We start from the raw sequence: 19759 nt of genomic DNA, 5'->3' as shown, positions 1-19759 counted from the left end.
ATACCTCACATTAATAAACAGCAACCACTCAAGAGTGCCCAAGGGACTGCCATCCAGGCAGCCTCAGTAGAAGAAGAATGGCGGTAAGAAGGTGCAAAGGGGAAAAATGTATGCTGGCGATTCTGAGGGCTCCAGAAGGGCCATAGAACCTTCCTCCCATATAATGTGTGCTGTGGGGTGAGTGAGAAAGAGGAGGAGGAGAACTGCATAGAGGCTATGGGTCTGATTCTACTCTGCCACACAGGATAACATCAGTGATGTAACTAGAATTGCATTAATGGAAAACCAGTGTGAGACCAGAATTGGGCCCACGGTAAATTGTGTTTATACCCAATTTAAGGCCCCTTTCCACAACCAGAGCATTGTTAAATAGTCTTAGTGTAAATGTGAATCAGGCCTACTGTCTCTGGTCATTCTCAGTGCCAAGATGCAATGTATTAAATGCCCCTTCCTCTGGTAAAACACCAATACCCAAATTCTGGGAAACAGTACCATTAATTCATATCAAATAAATCCATATGAACCACAGGACCAGGAACACACAAAAATAATGCATCTACTTGATCAATACTATATTCCTAGTGGAAGGGAAAGGTTATTTTCATTACCTACAATCGTCTGATAATTAGCTGCAGGGCAGATTCAACAATATCCCAGGATGTGATTTCACAATGTAATGAACAAATGTCTAGTTTTTTGCCATCTAAGAAAGCAACAAAAAATAGCAGGACTTGTCACTATTTTGCTTATGGCAGGAATTAGACAATGTCCAGAACCCTGTAGCTACCCTGCTAGCATTTTAACTAGTTTGATTACATCCTTGATTCCGTTACTTCAACAGTTCTGCTCTCCAGTATAGGGCATAATTGAAAGCAGCAGCCAGCAGGTATCAAATGTGAGTGAAAAATGTCTCCTGCTGAGTAAGTACTGACTGTGAACCAGATTCACTGTCTTGTAGGCAGTTTTGCAACGAAGATGTTATAAAGGAGAGGATCCTCAGATGGGTGGAGCATCTGTGGAGGATAAAGAGGCAAGCAAATTACCAAGAATGTTCAGAAGTGGAAACTACATTTAAAAAATGGCTATGAGGTAGATCAAAAGCGAAGAGATAAGATATTGTAAAGGAATTTTTTCAAAGAGATACAAGAGAGATAAAAGGAAAAAGTTGAAGCACAAGGTATAAAACAACACATTTATTCTGACCTGCTTGCCTTCTTCATTCTGTAACTGTGAAGAAAGTCTTGTCCCGATGTTTTCATGCTAAGCAAAAATCCAACCCCTCTTTTGGTTAGTGATACCGAAGCTGAACAGCACAAAAATGATTAGTTCAGTGGGCCAAATTCTGCCCTTCCAAAGGGCCTGTTTCAAAACCTATTGATATCAATGGAAGTCTTTCCATTATCCAAAGCCCATTTAGGTTAATGAAAAGACTCCCACTGATATCAATAGGCTTTGGATCAGGCCCTTCTAATCCTTGGAATCTCAAGCGTGAGGCCTAGCAAACCTTGAAGTGTGATGATACTCCAAAAAAAAAAAAATGATGGTAAGAATGGCATCATGGGGTTCTGTGTTGGAGCTGGAGTTACTGAAAAGCAATAAAGGGCTTTATTTACAGGCAAACATTTTTTTCTCTAATTGCTAACACTGCAAATCAAACTGGGATTGTTCTGACTCAGGCATAATGATCAGTAATAAATATTTTGCAATTGTATCTTGGTTAAAAATATGGTTGATAATACGTGAGCCAGAAGAGTATACAACTTTCTCTCTGCCATTACAGTGCTGGTGTGCTAACAGAATTAAAAGCAATAAACAGTTTGCCTGTTTGTTTTTTAGAAAAGGCAAACAGAACAGACTCTCAATGTACACAAGGAATAGATCTGTTGAGAAAAATGATGCTATTTTTACAGTGATTTTTCTAACCATCACCAAACTTTAAAAAACTTTGACAGAAGTCAAAACTGCAAACTTCTGGACGGTGTAAAAACGAAAGGCTATGGGTGTAAAAGAGAAAGGCTATGAGTAGTTACCTCTGTTAGTGAAATTAGAGATTACTGCATTTGTTTGGGTTCAATGAGTTATCTTCACTGAATGGAATGATAATCACTGACGCAACAATGAATAGTTTGCAGAAGTATGGCATTGACACTGAAGCTGATATGAGAAACATATCAGTAGTGTAACAGATGGTGCTGAGAGCCTGGCAGGAGTTTTAAGGCATTCTGTTGCTAGTGTCACTGGGGAGAAATTTGATAACCTAAAAGTAATGTTATTTCACTCCATGAACCACGGGACCAAATTCAGTGAAAGTCTGACTTAATGGTATCAGGCCTGATTTTCATTTACATTAAGGCTTTGTTTTCATGGGGAAAAAAGGGGGTGTTTTTACATTGAGATATCTAATGTGAGACAGCTACTGATGGTTAAAGTCCTCAATGTAGCTAGCTGATCCCAGTACTACACACCTAATGTTAACCTCAACTGGTTACATACAAGTTAAAAACCACAGTGCCCATCTCCACTACAATTTTATTTTAAGATGGCTACCACAGTATAAAACCACACCATTTTTCTGTAGCAAAGTCATAGCCAACCGCCACTTTACCACCACTTGGCAGTATAAAGATGCCTTATAGTGGGTATCAATCACCATTGTGCACACTTTCCTGTGATGTAAAAAGTCCTTAGTGAGAATCTGGCCTGATAACTTTAAGACAAAAAACACACTGAAACTGGTCCGGTGGTTCAATTACGTTTAAAGTGTAATGTGGGAACTGTATGGACAAATGTAGCTCTGATTAAGTTTATTGCAGTCAGTTGATTTGCTCCCACTTAGACAAGAGCTAAATGTCTCCCATTGTATTTTCAGATATTCTGCAAAGCAGCAAAATTTGCTGGAGAAAATGTCAAAAAAAAATTGGCTTCACCATCACAAAAAAAACCCCACACAAATTTTATTTTCTTAGGGGATTGCATCTGCTTGTGCAAGCGTTAATGCACTTTGTGAGAGTTATTATGCCTTGGTTCATGTGTTTCAGTCAGACAAGTTGGCAATTCAAATTTCATGACAAAATGCTAACTTATCTTCACTATTGAAAAAGCTAATGAAGTGGTAAATAGTAGCAGAAGCAATGTTACATGCAATGTTCTGCAGGTTTTGAGGGCCTGTCATTATCTGTGAAACTGTATAGAGGCAAAAGTAATGAAAGCCCACTAAGAAATCACAACAGGCAAAAAACCCTTACAGCTTTGAAAATTAGGACAGAATTAATTTCAATTGTTTAAAAAGGAATATGATTAATTTAGGCCTTCCAAAAGAACTGCCCTAGATACCTTGGCCTGGATTCTCAGCTGGGACCAGTATCTGCTGGGTGCTGCTTTGGTGAAGACCACAAAGTACCCCGAACAGCTGCTTGATTCTGAGATTGGTTTTGTGCTACCTTCAGCCCTGTCATAATGGAGCGCAATCTTGAGGCTGCTTTACACTATGCTCACTGGCTACGGTTCCCAAAGAGATGTCTACAAGTAACAACTGGCAGGTCACAAATGTAATCAGCAGCAGAAATAGTAGTCCAGACATGCCCTTTCCTCCTGCTCCCGAATCATCCAGGGTTGCCAGGCATCTGTTTTTTGACTGGAACTCCCAGTCAAAAAGGGACCCTGGTGGCTCCAGTCAGCACTGCTGACTGGACTGTTAAAAGTCCAGTCGGCAGCGCAGTGGGGCTAAAACAGATTCCCTACCTGGCTCCACGCGGCTCCGGGAAGTGGCCGGCATTTCCCTCCGGCTCCTAGTGGAGGCACGGCCAGGCAGCTCCGCGTGCTGCCCCCAGTCGCAGGTGCCGCCACCGCAGCTCTCATTGGCCATGGTTCCCAACAAATGGGAGCTGCGGAGCCAGCGCTCGGGGCGGGGTCAGCACGCCGAGTCCCCGTGGCAGGGGCTGAGCCACGGGGAAGGGCGGGGCAAGGGTGTTCGGTTTTCTGCAATCAGCAAGTTGGCAAACCTAGAATCATCACCTATACTGGGGGGACGCAGGGAGTTGGCTACACAGGCTCTATGGTAGCTGGGGACTCTTTGAATATGGGCTTTTAGAACACCAGGCTTGCACATTCTTACACCAGGCTTGCACTTGGCCCAAAATGTAAGAGCATTAACAAAATACCTAGAATGGCGCAAGAGTAGCAAGTAAATGTTACCAAACATAGAAATGGTTTCCAATGCGAGTCATTTCCTTCTAAGTTGATTCACAGACTGACAGCTTTACTTGACCTAAGTTCCAAATGCAAGAATTGCTTGTGTGACTTGCTTATGACACAGACGGACATCAGAAATCAGCTCCAGACAAGGTAAGTCCATTTTGTTGCCATCTGTAATGTGCGCCATATACAAAGAGTCCCATGAGGGATCTTATGAAACTGTACTATTAAAAGTTCCCAACATACTGTTTTAAACATGCAGACTCAAGAGTCAGTATCACCCTGTGTATCATATAAGCACTGCCTGCTTTCTTATTAACAGACCTATTCTGTTTCCTGAAAGTTCAGATATCCACACTGTGTTTTTAGCCAAATGACAGCCGTATGGTTTCATAAGTGTTTTCAGATTTCATCCCAATCTTCCTGGTAAACTGTTGAATTCAAGTACTGTCCACTTACTGAACCTCAATTTGTACGGTCCTGCTTTGTTTTCTGAATCAATCCTCTTTTATAAATCTCAGCAAGACACCAGACCTAACATGGATGTTGCCCTCTGCCAGTGTGGTATCAACAGAGTCTGCCCAAAAAACATTAATGAGATATTTTGTGTGCCTGCCTCAACTATCACAAATATAGTATGGCTACAGAACTAGCCAATGGATTCCAGCAGGCTACTTCAAAATAAATATTTCATAGCTCTCCAAAAAGGGCAACATTTTAAACTCCAAAATCCAAACATTTCTGGCATACATTTTAGGTCCTAAATACTCAGAAAGAAAGTGATTCATGGAAGTTACCTTACCAGATCATACTAGTAGCCTGCCCTTGTTAGTGGCCTATTATACCTAGAAGAGGTCATGGGGTTCATATCAGATTTAGGTTGCAAGTGAATCAGGTTTCGTCAATTTTAAAATAAGCATATACGACTGTCCACAACTAACAGTCTCTGTTCATCTAGTTAGCACTACATTTTCAACAGTGTCTGTCCACTACTTTAGGAATACCTCAAATTTTGGGTGCACAACTTGAGAAACATAGAAGTCTGACTTTTAGCACCCACAATTCCAAATGCAAGTAAGGGGAGCAGCAACCAGTTAGCACCTCTGGAAATCAATATCAAGTTATCTCAAGCTGGGCACCTGAAAATGGAGGCACCCACAAATAATGAGTATTTTTAGGCCTTAGTTTCTCTCTCCTCTCCCTCATTCTCTCAGCCCAGTTCTGAAAACTTCAATGGGAGTTTCTCCAGAATAAGTATTGCAGGGCTGGGTTCTCTTTCTTTTTCCTCTGACTTTCATTAGCATCCCTAAATCACTCTATTTAATTTGATGGGTTTTTAAAAAAAAAATACAATAATGTAGGAACAAGTACAAGCAAATATCTAGATTAGAAAGCATTTTACTTCACGTTATCAACATTCTATAAAAATATTCCTATAAAAGCACTCTATTATTCAAATTTTAAAGAAGCCACTTAGTTCCTTTAAAGTACTTACTACAGTCTATGCTTTTGAGTTCACTGTGCAATAACAGATCATATGGAAATCATTTGTGTATCATTTCTCTGATAATATTCATTTGGGGGGAAATCTCAGATTTCTAATATGTGCATGCACACTTCGTACAAAAATAAATATCTCCAGATTTCATTTTCTGAGTATTAAAAAGAGAAACAAGAAATGATAGTGACAATAATTTAGTAAAAGGGAAAGATATATTTAAGCATCAGCCAAGTGACTCAATTTTTCATACCATTTACAATGGAAGCTTAAAGACTAAAATACTACACAAGCCATTAGTTTCTCAGTACCCTGCAAGGGATTAAAGTATTTCTTAATCAACTGCTAAAGCACAGAAGAAGGCCAAAGCCTACACATTAGCAAAGTTGGGTAATAGTAAAATTTGGATATGTTCAGATAGCTTTGATACCATCACAACAAGAAGCAAAGGATACAATCACAGCAAGAACTGCAGCAGTTATTAAAATCTACTGAAAACCAATTAGTAACTTGGCAGTTTCTTAGTCTGCAATATACAACTTTGAAGAATCACATGACAGTAACCAGTGTACTGATTTTTAATGAGGTCACACAAAGCTGACCACACCAACACACTGTTGTTATTATTTGATGCTTCTAATGACAGAGGGAATCCAAAAGAGCCAGCTCAAGAGAAGTGGATAAAGGAAACTACTTTTTATGGCATTTAAAAGCCCTTGACTGCACCTTTGCCATACTATGCAGCATGACTGTTAGGCAATCCATGTAGAAATGATCTCACTCTATCACTCTAAATGTGATGGACTGCATGAGGTAAACTTTAATGCATCAATACCACACACACACACAAAAGAAGAAAACAAAGCAAGTATGTTCACATCTCAGTCACATAATGGCTAAGGATGCAAAAACAGATCCATGATAGATGAACAGCTTAAATGAACAGCCAGTTCTGAATGCTCTACAGCGCTGTTCAGCTACAGCTGCACAAACCCCCTAGACTGAACCACCCCTTTCAAAAGGATGCCTCCAGGAGACAAGAACAACTGTACCAGGGCATATTATAAGTGGCTTCCCTTGGCCATATCCACACCTCATCTACTTTCACAGGAAGGCCATGTCATAATCAGGCATTGCCATTTTTAACTAATCTTGGTTTCAGGAAGAAAAAGGGAGTTGTAAATAAAAATAAAATGCCAATCATGGCAACATGTCTATCCTGTCTCACTCTGTATTTCTGGTGATTGACAGCCCTGTGCTCTTGTAGCATACAAAGGCAAAATAAAAAAAATTAAAAAAAGGCAGGCATTCTTTTCCATCTGAAATGTTTGACAGATTTAACAGCTTTCTGAAATAAAAACTGATGAAATCTCAAACAGAAAAGTCCATCTCCTGTACACGAGAGATTACATTTCAACAGGTGAGGTTTATTACTATCCCTTAGACAGATGCAGATTTCATTAATTAATTTATTTGGCAGTTGTTAAAAATATAGGGATGACTACAGCTTTACTACTGGTGCACAGTCTACCTCCTGCTGCTCTGAATGCTGAAGACTTCAACATGAGGCATGTTTCAGGATACAGTTGTCACAACCTGAATGCAATTTCAAGTCCTGTTACCGACTAGACCAACACTTTACTGATATTTTGACCTGTATTTCTGACACGGTTAAAGTGAAGCAAACTGACAAGCGACTGAAAATTCAGGCAGCTGCAGACACAAGCACAAAAAGAGATACGGGAAATATTTTAACACAATGGCTTGAATAGTTGAATAGAATAGTATTTTTTTCTAATACACCTCTACCCCGATATAATGCTGTCCTCGGGAGCCAAAAAATCTTACTGCGTTATAGGTGAAACCGTGTTATATCGAACTTGCTTTGATCTGCCGGAGTGTGCAGCCCTGCCCTCCCCCCCCCCTCCAGGACTGAATCCAATGTCCATTCAAGTCAATGGGAATCTTTCCATTGATTCGACAGGACATTGGATTGGGCCCATATTACAAAGAGGAGCTTTTCAAATGTTACTGTGTACTGGGTGCATGTTTCTATACATACACACTATGGACATAAATATACTTTCATAAACAGAGGGCCAGATCCTGCAAGCGTTACTATTGACTTCACTGAGAGTTTTTGGCTTGAACCTGCAGTATTGAAATTAACATATACAGAAGGCTTGAAGGATCAGGCCCAAAAACTCATACACAACATTGGAGTCAGTACAAAATGTGAAGGTATCCTACTTTCTGTGCTTTACAGTTCGAATGAAGCCACTTAATGTATAGCTATTGTAACCAAGATGGGCATCTACAGTGAAGATATCCAAAGTTATTTTGTTTCCAGAAGTTTGAATGATGTCAATAAATAAATAAATAAACAGATCTCCAACTGGATGAATCAACAACAGGGTCAGGCTGATGGTAAATCTCTTTCACAACCGAAATAAGAATTTTTGTTTGGGTTTTATTTGTATTTTAAGGACAATATCACTATATAAGGCTAAAAAGTAACCATTATTACTGGTAGAAAAATATTTGTATACACTTTTCAGGAACTGATTCACAAACAATCATACAATTAAGAATATTAATAAAAATACCTCACACTGGCAGGTGCGGAACACTTTCTACAAAATAATATCTTTCAACTCTTATTGACTTCAACAAAAGTAGACTGCACTTAGCACCTTAAAACAACAATAGTATTAAACTCTAGATAGATGCATAGACAGATAGATGGATAGACAGTCAGATCTTCTATTTTAGTGGTATCTGGGCATCTTGAAACATTCCTATCATTTCTGGTATCTGAGCAACTTACAAATTGATTTCAATGAACACATAAAATTCTGTATTTTTCACCTTCCATCCATTAGTCAATAGAAATATTTGTTTTCTTTGTTGTTGTTGCTGTTTTTATTTTTGTCTTTGTTGCTGTTTGTTGGTGCTATCCTAAACCTGCTCCCACTGAAGACAATAAAGGTGATAGACAAATAGATTGATTTCTGCACTGTGTCTGAAGGAATTCAAAATGGATTAATCTGGAGTTCAGTCAAGCCCACATTTATTTTACTCAGAGTTATTTTGTATTTTGGATATTTTATATCGACATCACCTACTCCCCCACACCCTAGTTTTTTGTAAAAACAAAAATACCAGACAAGATCTTCAGCTCAGGTAAATCAGCAGAGTTTCATTTACTTCAGTAGTGTTATGCTGATTTACCCCAGCTGAAGATTTGGCCTCAAATTTTTAATTCTTACTATTAACAGTGTCTGTAAATGAGAGCTCATTGCGTTCTTCCTGTAGGCAGAGCATGCATATTCTAAATTAAAACAATACTACAATAGTGACAGAGATTTTACTAATGCAAAATATAGTGTGGTATTTTGCAAAATATAACATGACTACAAAGAGACTTCACAGTAAACTACAGCAACTGCATGACAACTTGAAATAATGCTAGATAATCTCCTGACAAAGGGTGAACAATTCAAGTTTCACTTTTCATGTGGTATGATAGCAGAAACACTACAAAGATACACAGAGGTTTTATAATAACTTTTCATTCTTGCTAACCTTGCTAACTGTTGAAATAGAAAATGAAAGGGGAAATTATAGGCACGATCTTTGTAGGTGAACCTGCTAGCATTTAGACACCTAATTACCTGAATATGCCTACAAATCAGATAATCAAACAACTGAATGTATTTTCACTCACAATTCATTGTGCTCCCAAAACCAGAGGTTAGACTGAGGCTGCTTTAAAAATGTGGAGATAATTGACAAAATGGGCCAAATTCTTCCATGATTTACACCCTGTGCATTTTTTTAATGAGCACAATATGAAGTAGACATAAAGAGATAATGGGCCTTATGTTTATCTGACTTACATCCATGCAGTGTGAGCCTAGTCTGCACACAGTTTGTACCAGTAATCTATTTTAGTTAGAGGTATGGTTTTGTTTTTTGTTTTTTGTTTTTTTACCAAAATAGTTAGAGTGGTACAGGACACAGTTATATCTCTATAAAGGTGCCTTATCCCAATTTATCTTATTCCCCTTCCCATACAGAAATTATACTGGTTTAATGCATATTTATAATGATATAACTGCATCCACACTAAGAGGGTTATACCACTCAAACTATAATGGTATAGTTAACACAGTACAACTTTTGTGTGTAGACAAGCCCTTAAGGTCACAATTCTGTAAGATGCTAAATCTTAAGCAAGCTTAAGCCCTGTTAGGACTAGTCATATGCTTTAATTGAGACAAATCTTAAGTTTCTTGCTGATTGGAATCCTTGCTAGAGAAAAATATTGGCCCATTATGTCTTCATGTTGATTTCTAACAGAAATACGCCAATGACTATAGATATGGGGTAAATTCCTCCATGATTTACACCCTGGATAATACCCTTCTTGTTAATGGGATTGAGTGGGATGTAAATCAGAGAAAACTTGTCTACAGTGATATATCTGGCATATATGATTTTATAGATCATCCTCAAGATGTTCCACCACAGGCTGTGAATTAAAAGGAAAAACAAAGGCTGCAGCAGGGAATGTTGATGATTTAGTTTCACTTTTTCCCTCTGTGTTTGTATTGAATCAACACCTGCACTAAAGGAAGTACCAGAGAGAGCTGCACTTCAGAGGTGAATGAATAAATAAAAGTTTTAAAGGATTTTAGGATCTATTTAGATGGAAGTTGCTAAGTAAATCCAAATATTATCTGTGGCTATTGCTAGATTTTTCAGAATTTACTGCTTTCTGACTGGTACATTATATTCAGTATGTTGAATACCAGATGGGTCAGATGAGGCCCACAGTAAGCAGGCACAATGAGACTGCACTGAGGAGGCAATTTCGTAAATGAGAGCTGTATATATATGTATGTGTGTGAGTGTGGGTATATGTTTGGCTAGATATACTGATATATGTGCGTGTGTGTACGTATATACGTATATATGAAATACATGTCAGTGTATTACATGCTTGATATATGGATAAACAACTCTATTGTGAAAATATATAGTATAGCATCGATGGAGCAATTTTACCTATTATTTAGCATTCCCTCACATTACATTTTGTATGTGTTTGTTTTCTGCCCCAATATGAACTTCTGCGTAATCCACACAGGTAAACTGTGTACTTAAAGAGTTGTCAAATGTAAATGGGTCACTGTTTTCATATCTTTAACATCTGTTGTTTATATCCAAGAAAGCACACCAGGGGCAAGAAAATTAATTCCCCAATTGCTGTCAACTGAGTTAGGGAACAGCAATAAACAGCTTACTGTAAAGCCTCTAGCTACAATAAAATTGCTGTCAATAAAGTGTGGCTGATATGGTTTTGCTAGAAGAATAGATTCTTTGGAAATGAAAATCTGAAATAGTAACTAGAAAGATCCCTTCTTGTCCCTAAACACAAAAGAACAGTATCACAAAACTCCAATAGCATTAAACTCTTAGGATCCTATTCTCTCTACTGTGTGTGATGTGATTCTTATTAGCATTTATGAAAGTTAGGCATTGCACATCCAGGTGAGAACAGACTGCAGTGATTCAGACAAAAACTCTCTGCATGGAAAACCGATTTAAAGAGAAAGGAAGCTTGCTAGGCTTTTAACGTACGTAGCTGTATACACAAAATGTTCCTTATTATAGCTTAGCATTTACAGTGCTACAATTGAAAACAGTATTATAGCTTAAGGTTATGTTCAGATTTCCATTATAACCATGAGTTTTCACATGCTCTTAACTTGCTGAAAAACTCTCCTTTTCAGCTGAAATTTTCCATGCTTAGTCTCAGCTCAAAGATAAATTTCTTTAGCCATCTGTTATCCTATTTTTGAGCTATGCAAAGGTGGAAAAACATACTGTACTTTTTCAGCATTTCCAGATTTTTTAAGACATACATAACTCAAAAACAGCTGAATTTTATATGTTGAAGTTCTCTCAGTGGCTAGCCCTCACCATGGACTAATGTCCAGGCTAACATGTAAAAATAAAATAACCATAAGCATAAATAATTGAAACAATGAAATTATAGTTGATAGAAAATGCAACTTTGCGCATCTGCAGTAAAAAATTGCCACTAAGAACAATACTATTTACGGGACTATGGAATGCTATGAATACGTAATGGTAATCATTACAAGGTATGAAAAATTCTGTACTGCTATTTCACTGTGGATTACCACAGTTGCACACACTTTCAACTTTGCGACTGTGGAAGAACACATTAGATGCATTAATGTTTTAATCTTTTTTTCCTTAAAAAATAGAGAAACTAAATACAAAAGCTTCAGGTTAAAATTTTAAACACACCAAAGTCAAAAAATGCCAAAAATTACATTTGACAGAGCAAGCTTAAGTGATCTTCACTCATAATACTGAGCCTTCATTCTTCATATTCACTCCTTACTCAGGCAAAACTCCCATTGACTGAATAAGGAGCAAAGAATTGGCCCCACAGAATATGTTGCATTACTGTTATGCAGTTAAATATATACTTTAATATGCAATATGAGTATTGTGTAAGTTAAGGTTACTATGAGAACCTTACATTTTTGTATTTTCTGTCTTTTGAGTGCTTGAAAATGTAGGGCCAAAGTCAGTGCTTGTTTACCTTGATTGAATTCAGTGGAATTGTACATATTTCCGAAAGGGTTTAATTTTGGCCCAGATACAGAAAAGTACTTAAGCATGTACTGTAGTCCATCCCTATTTAGGACAACATTTAAGCAGATGACTACCTCTGATCCTGTGCTTACATCCATTGACTTCAATGGGATATATGTATGCACTTTAAGTTAAACACACACTTAAGTGCTATTCTGAATAGGAATGCTTTCATGAATTGAAGTCTTTGCTCATAACTTTCACGGTGACATTAATGTAAGGTTTTTAGCCCTATGTTACTGCAGTTTTACAGTGGTGTAACTCCTTCCAAATTTGTTTGAACAGAGTTACATTAGTGTAAAATTGGAATAAAGCATGGTGATCTGACTTTCATTGTCTATCATTTCACTATTTATCCTATTGCTAAAATTATGGCACTGAGTAGGGTTTTTCTAAAAGAAAACCTTTCACACACAAGAATGCAACATGCTGTCTTCTGCTATATTTTGTACTTAGTTGTTTGATGCATTGGCTCAATATTTTGTATAATGTTTTTGTTCAGTTGAATACTGAAATGAACACTGATGGAACACCCTGCATAGATTTCAGTATTATTCATGGGTCATATTAGTGACTACAAAATCTGAGCAACAAGAGCTGACAGTTGGTAACATTCTTTTCGCACTCCTAATTATGTTAATTAGCTCTGAAAAGACACTCCCAAGTTCAAGTATTCAAAAGTGCTCTGCTCAGAGAAGCTACCAGGTGTTCTGCATCATAGGCACTTGGGGAGGGCTTTGGTTTTTATACTGGGCACTTTTTGAAACACCAACCAGCATAATTCAAAGTGGTGTACAGAAGTTTAGCCAAGCAATTCCCATTGGATTTAATGGCAATCACATAGCTAAAGCCCAACAAAGTATTCTGAAAATGAAAGATTTTATCATGGGACCCAGTCCTAGCAGATGACTTAAAGTCAATGGGAGTTTTGCCTGAATACATGGATTTTAGTTTATCAGCAGTACCTAATGCTATGTATATGTGTTTTCATCATGGATAATAATCTCAAATAACATTTTTAATGGAAAATATATCATGATAACTTTTCTCAGGTAAGTATTCCCCTAACCTTCTCCCTTTTTTATTCCAACATTTTCTGCAACATTTCATGGACCCTTTCCAAATTACAAAAAGAAATACTTTCTACAAAAGATGCAGGTGACTGCTTTGCTATAACTTTTTAGCATAAAATACAGAAATCCTCAATTCTAAATGCAAGAAAACAGTACAATGGCACAGAATTAAACACTTTTTTCACAAAGGACTTTAAAAAATGCATTTCAGATCTTACATTATTTTCATCTAACATTCTATAAGAAAGATTTTATTTAAAATGTTATATTCTACTTTAAGGACATACTCTATATCAACAAGGCTTTAAAAAACCCCAACAACCCATACCTATGAAACTATATTTAATTTCTGCATCATCACAGGGAACAGTAGCAAAGATACATCCTAACTCTAGAGATCATAGATAGAGAAATACCAGACTGCTAACTCATGCTGCCACTGTTGGCTGAACTCAACCAGCAGAAAATGTTATAAGGTCAAAAACCTTAGTTCCTGTAACACTGATCAACTGGAAAATCTATTTTAAAAAATCAGGCTTATGAATGGAAAAGCTCAATTATAATAATTGTTTCTATAAAAAGAACAATAAAATATAGTTGCATTTTCAGTCCCATGTAACATTATACCTCTTCTATAGACTGATTCAAAATCCATGGAAGTCAATGAGAATCTTTCCATTGCCTACAACAGGATTTGAATCAGGTCCATAATACAAGAATGTGAGTATACTGACTGGTATTATTACTAAACTCAAGCAACATTTGTTTAATGTAAAGAACAAAAAAGGTGAAAATGTTGCCTGTAGGTTTTCTGCCCACATTCAGCATCACTGTTCAGTGCTGACATATTCTATCAGGTAAATCATTTTAGTGAGCTTAACTTCCTTTCACTTCTTTGGGAGGCTGAAGGGGATTAAGAGCGATTCTTTTAACAGAACATGGGGAGTTAATTCAAGTTAAATTAACAGCACCTCTGAACACCAAAGAAGGAGGTTTTTAAATTTTGTAACTAAAATGGGGGAAGAGTGTATTCCCTCATCTGAACAACCACAGATTACCCAGAGCTGCTCTGCACTGGAGGTTTTTAAATCAGCATTTTTTAAAAAAAATATGCTGACAGGAGTGCTACTGTAGTGCATAAAACATTCTGAGAGTTTACAGTGCTTTAAAGTCCTTGTGAAAGACAGATTTTTGTGTGGAGAGTTTTCTAAGTGTTTCTTCGGTGTCTCATTTCAAGTCTATTGAGGGTTTTTGGAGTAGTTACCTAGACAGCAGATGCCTTGTAAGTGCCTGTTTTAAACAAGGTGTCTTGTTAGTATGACACCTTACAGACACCCAAAAGTCAAGACATGGTTTGGGAAACATCACATTCATCTTAGATAAGGCTAATGCAACAGCAAGGGAATTACTTGGTCCTAAACTTGCTACTGACAAAATCTTTTTTGCAAAGACAAGTTTAAATGTTCTGCTGCTCTAAGATTCGTACTTTGTGGACCCCTAATAAATTCAGACAAATCACCATATATTGAAGATTACAATGCCTACAGTAATATGAAGTTGATTGCTAAACCTTAGAAAGTTGGTGCAGTGAAAGCTAAGCACTAAGAAGCTGCTTTGCAAACCCGTAAATTTAACTACTGGTTGCTCCAGTGCAACTATGATTAAACAAAAGGTTTCTTTGGCTGTAGTACTACTTTGATCCTCCCTCCCCCATTTCCTATCTACTGCAGGATTGGCACCTGGCCAGCACAAGCGACACAGTACCTTAGTGCCATCTACAGGCTATATTGACATTCTAAGTTAGTGGCAAAAGACAAGCATCAATGAAATAAATTAGACAGCACTGCATTTAAATCTTTATTAGCAAGGAATTATTAGACCTAAGAAAAACTAATGCTGGATTTGGTTGAAATATGAGTTTATCAGCCTCCTAATCCCTCTTCATATGGCATATTTCACAGTTTAAAATGAGTTGTGACAGATCACTTATGCATAACTAAGATGAGAAAATATGTACAATGGGCTGATTTTTTCTGCATAATTAAGTTGTATTTAGAGCAAATGCATTCCTTTTGAAAGTATACTTTGGCCATTTTTGAAAATATGCAAAAAACTTTCTATTAGACCCCCTACTTTATAACAACAAAATAATTAAAAATCAAAACAAAGGAAGACTTCCTTATGGCTTAGTTATATCCTACCAACAAACCATATGCTTCACAGCTGAAGTTCCTTGGAAAGTCTGCTATCTTTGTAAGTGAAAAAATAAGAACCCCTTTAACAACAGTAACTTAACAATATTCCAAACTAGTTTGAAATATAAAAGACACTCAAACCAGCCTCACTTGAAATTTAAAAGTGAATTTACATATCCCCAAAGTAACACATTAATCCTGAAACAGTCAAATTTTCTCTTTGAGTGGAATTTGGCATATTAGAAAACACCGTTTTTCTTCTTCAGTAACCTTTACACTGGGACACTCTTGGGAAAACAATTTGGCTTTTAACAATTTATTTCCATTTCTGATCTGTTGTTTATGCACACACAGATATGTAAGTGTGTGTGTGTGTGTTTGCATGCGTGTGTATATGTGCACATGTAGTTCTTTTTAATAATCAGTGACTCTTAAAACTGTGAAATATCAGAGGCATTTTACAAGTCCCCAGACAGATGGTAAAGTGGTCGTTTTTTTCTCTCTCCATATTATAACCAAGCTAAAAGTAGACCTAAACAAAAGACATACTGGCACTTTAATACTGGTTGATTGGGCACTTGTATGCAGTACTTATAGACCAGTAAAAGTGCTCATTTACCTGTCTGGTGTGTAAGGGGCCCTTTGTCTTGAAGCCTCCTTGGGAACTGCACTCTGAGGCACTGAAGTGATCTGAACTAGTGGAAGAGCGTTTGGAAAGGGTGTCACAACCACCAACAAAGGTGTTGTCCAACGGAAGTTCCTGAATCACATGATGCTTTTTCACTGATACTGGAGTGTCAGGTTTAAGATGAAAAGCAGACTGTGGAGAGGCAGATTTGTAATGCTTAGCAAGATCAGGACTGTTAGGCTTAAAGGTTGTTGGTGGTGCTGTGCCCCAGTCAAATCTTCCTATACTTTGCTCCTCCAGCTCAGCTGGAAGGCTTATTGTCCCGTTGATAGGTTCATGAACAGCATCATCAGGTTTCGACTCCTCAATGGTAACAAAGTTCAAAAGAGAACTTTTAGGAGACTTCCTTTTCTTCCTTTTCTTTTTCTTGTTCTGTTTGTTCTCCTGATTGGGAGACATCCATTCAGCACCTTGCTTGCTCCTTTGTGCCGCTTTGAACCTAGATGCATGTCGACAGCGAACCAGAACCGTGACAAATATCACCACTATCACAACCATAGCACCTGCCACTATAGCAATCATGATAGTAAGATAGTCCTCATTTTGATAGGGTTGGCTACTGTCCCCTATGTTCCGGTCCAAGGGTGTTTCCATAGTCCTACGTATCAAGTCATAAATATAAGAGGCATTTCCAGCAGTGTCATTTACATACAAAAATACAAGCACAAGAGTATGCAAGGATTTAGGATAACCCAAGTCACTTATGTTGACCACTAAACGATGCAGCCCCACGTCAGTAAGAGCTGGTTTTTCTTCCAGAGTAATATTACCTGTCACTGGATCAATACGAAATAAACCTTTGTTATTTCCACTTACAATTGTATATTTAAGTTCAGCATTCATTCCAGTGTCTATATCCACAGCAAATACTTCTGCTACCACAGAGCCTGGGATTGCTGAGAGTGGCACCAACTTAAAAGAAGTATTAGAAGGTGGGTAGATGACAACTGGGCTGTTATCATTAACGTCCATGACATTTATTGTTACTTTCGCTGTAGAAGAGCGAGGAGGTTGTCCTCCATCAATGGCCTTGACATCAAAGGTGTACGAGCTCTGCTGTTCTCGATCAAAAGAAACATTGGACTTTATAACTCCAGAGTAAGGATCCAGCACAAAGTTCTCATTATCATTCAGGATGGAAAGGGTCACTGCTTTATTTTCCCCTGCATCTGCATCGGTCACTGTGATCACTCCCACAGTGCTATACTTTGGTAAGTTCTCAGATACAAAAAACTGAAAGTGATTATGAGTAAATTTGGGACTGTTGTCATTTTCATCCAGCACAGTAACAATTACAGCCGCTTGACTCTGCAGAGGAGGGGTGCCGTTGTCCCTTGCTGTTACAGTGAAAATGAAACGTTCTTGCTCTTCTCTGTCAAAAACTCTGGAGGCTGTCAAAACTCCCGTCTTTCGATCCAGATCGAAAAAGGAGGCATTAGGGCCAAGCTGATAAACAATGTCTGCATTTTTCCCACTGTCTTCGTCTGTGGCACTAATAGTTGTTAAGTATAGACCACGACGGTTGTTTTCAGAAACTGACAGCTCAATTACAGGCTGGCTGAAAATTGGAGGGTTGTCATTTTCATCCTCCAGTTTAACTCTTACCAGGGCAGTCTGGTTCAAACTGGGCTTGCCAGAATCAGAGGCAACAATTTTAAAGCTGAATTCTTTGGTGCCCTCATAGTCCAACAAGGAAGAGGTCTCTAACAAATACTGGTTGTCGTAAACTGCCTTCAAGTGAAATGGGACCTCTCTCTCAATGAAACAGATCACTTTGCCATTCACATCAGTGTCCTTATCTGAAACTGTAATTAGGGCAATCTTTGTATTGACAGGATCTTTCTCAGATAAGTATACTGTGCCATTGATGGGACTTATAATGTACCTGAGGTCTATGTTAGGAGGGTTATCATTTACATCAGTGACATTGATGGTAACAGTTGCCCGAGCAGGAGTAGAGCTACCGTCACTGGCCAGCACTGTCACTTTGTGAATAGCAGTCTCTTCTCGATCTAAGGACCTCTGCACTGTAATCAGCCCTGTTGTGTTATTTAAAGCAAAGAGCCTTTTGGTTGCAGGGGCAACTTGGGCACCAAAAATATATCTGATTTCTGCATTGCTTCCTACATCTGCATCTGTAGCATGAAGCTGAATTACAGAGGTGCCTACTGGGGCATTCTCTGGTATGTGAACCTCCACCTGACTCTCTTTGAAAACTGGCCTGTTATCATTGACATCACTTACTGTGACTTGCAGTATGGCTGTGCTGGATTTCTGAGGGGTTCCTCCATCCTCTACTTTGATTTTCATCACATAGGTGTCCTTCTGCTCTCTATCCAAGTTTTGCTGTACGATCAGTTGTGGCCATTTCTCTCCTTCCGGAGTTTCAACAATATCCAATCCAAAGACACTCTGCCCATTTAACAGTTCATAGTGCTGTACACCGTTGAAACCAGTGTCCGGATCAGTTGCTGATGGAATTGGAAAGCGGCTGTTGATCAACGTGTTTTCAGGTATGGAAATATTGATGACAGGGGATGGAAACATAGGTGCATTGTCATTGGTATCTTTTACAATGATTTTTATTTTGATCAGCCTAAAAAAGTCATTGGGGAGAATCACCACTTCAAGTTCAAAAAAACACTCATTTTCTTCAGCATAGGAGGCTCCAGCACAGAGTTTTTCTCTGTCTATTCTATTAGAGGTGGTGAAGATTTCCCCGGTGGTGCTGGACACTTTGACCAAAGGGGCATCCCCTGCTTTAGAAACCAGTCTGTAGACAAGGCTGGTGCTGGTCCCTGTGGCAGCATTGATGTGAGAAATGTTCAGATCCTTTGGTATGTTTCCTATGGGTACATTTTCAGGCAGCTCCTCTCTAATAGTGTAAATAAGTTCTTGAGCTATAGCTGAATCCAGCCTTAAACAGGCAATCAGAGCAGCCAACAGGTAAAAATCCCTCAGGTCCATGATAATGTGTTTATTCTCTTTTCCTGGATTTTAGGATTTAAAGGTTTCCACGGAGGAATGGTGCACGATTTGCAAGAGGAGGCGTGCATGGACTGCAGGATGCATTACATCTCATTTCTTATTTGGAGACAGCAACTGTCAACACAATCACACAGACGAGCATTATTGTTTCACAAAAAAAAACAAAACAAATCCACAACCACCAAGAACTACTACTCATTTTTGCAATGCATACTTGCACGCTGTACATATCCCTGCTTCTCCCTTTTACAAGCAATCCCGGACGAATGCACCAATATCCCGTTAGTTGCACATACTGAGAATGGAATTAACTACTTGCCGTACTAAAGGCAGCTACAGTTTCGACACGTACTTTCCAAATCGTTTGTTAGCACTTGGTGAAATAATCAGTAATGTGCTTTCCCACCTCCACCCAGTCCTTTGGTGC

The 19759-nt window shown here is 38.2% G+C and overlaps 1 protein-coding gene across 7 annotated transcripts in view; it reads right to left on the bottom strand.

Annotated features, from left to right (window-relative positions):
- PCDH9 (protocadherin 9) overlaps nt 1–19311 on the bottom strand; it is an 878971-nt gene extending 859660 nt beyond the window's left edge. For 6 of the 7 annotated variants that reach the window (XM_065412750.1, XM_065412791.1, XM_065412758.1 and 3 more), the window contains exon 1: nt 16276–19311. In XM_065412750.1, the coding sequence (XP_065268822.1) occupies nt 16276–19311 (3036 nt within the window). Of the gene's footprint in view, nt 1–16247 lie in introns of all 7 variants that reach the window. The other variant, XM_065412766.1, reaches the window with a different exon arrangement.
- Nucleotides 19312–19759: the final 448 nt, after the last annotated feature.

This window comes from Emys orbicularis, chromosome 1, assembly GCF_028017835.1.
Source record: "Emys orbicularis isolate rEmyOrb1 chromosome 1, rEmyOrb1.hap1, whole genome shotgun sequence".
NCBI lineage: Eukaryota > Metazoa > Chordata > Testudines > Emydidae > Emys > Emys orbicularis.
The sequence above is the reverse complement of the archived record's forward strand: the minus strand, read 5'-3'. Positions and strand labels throughout refer to the sequence as shown.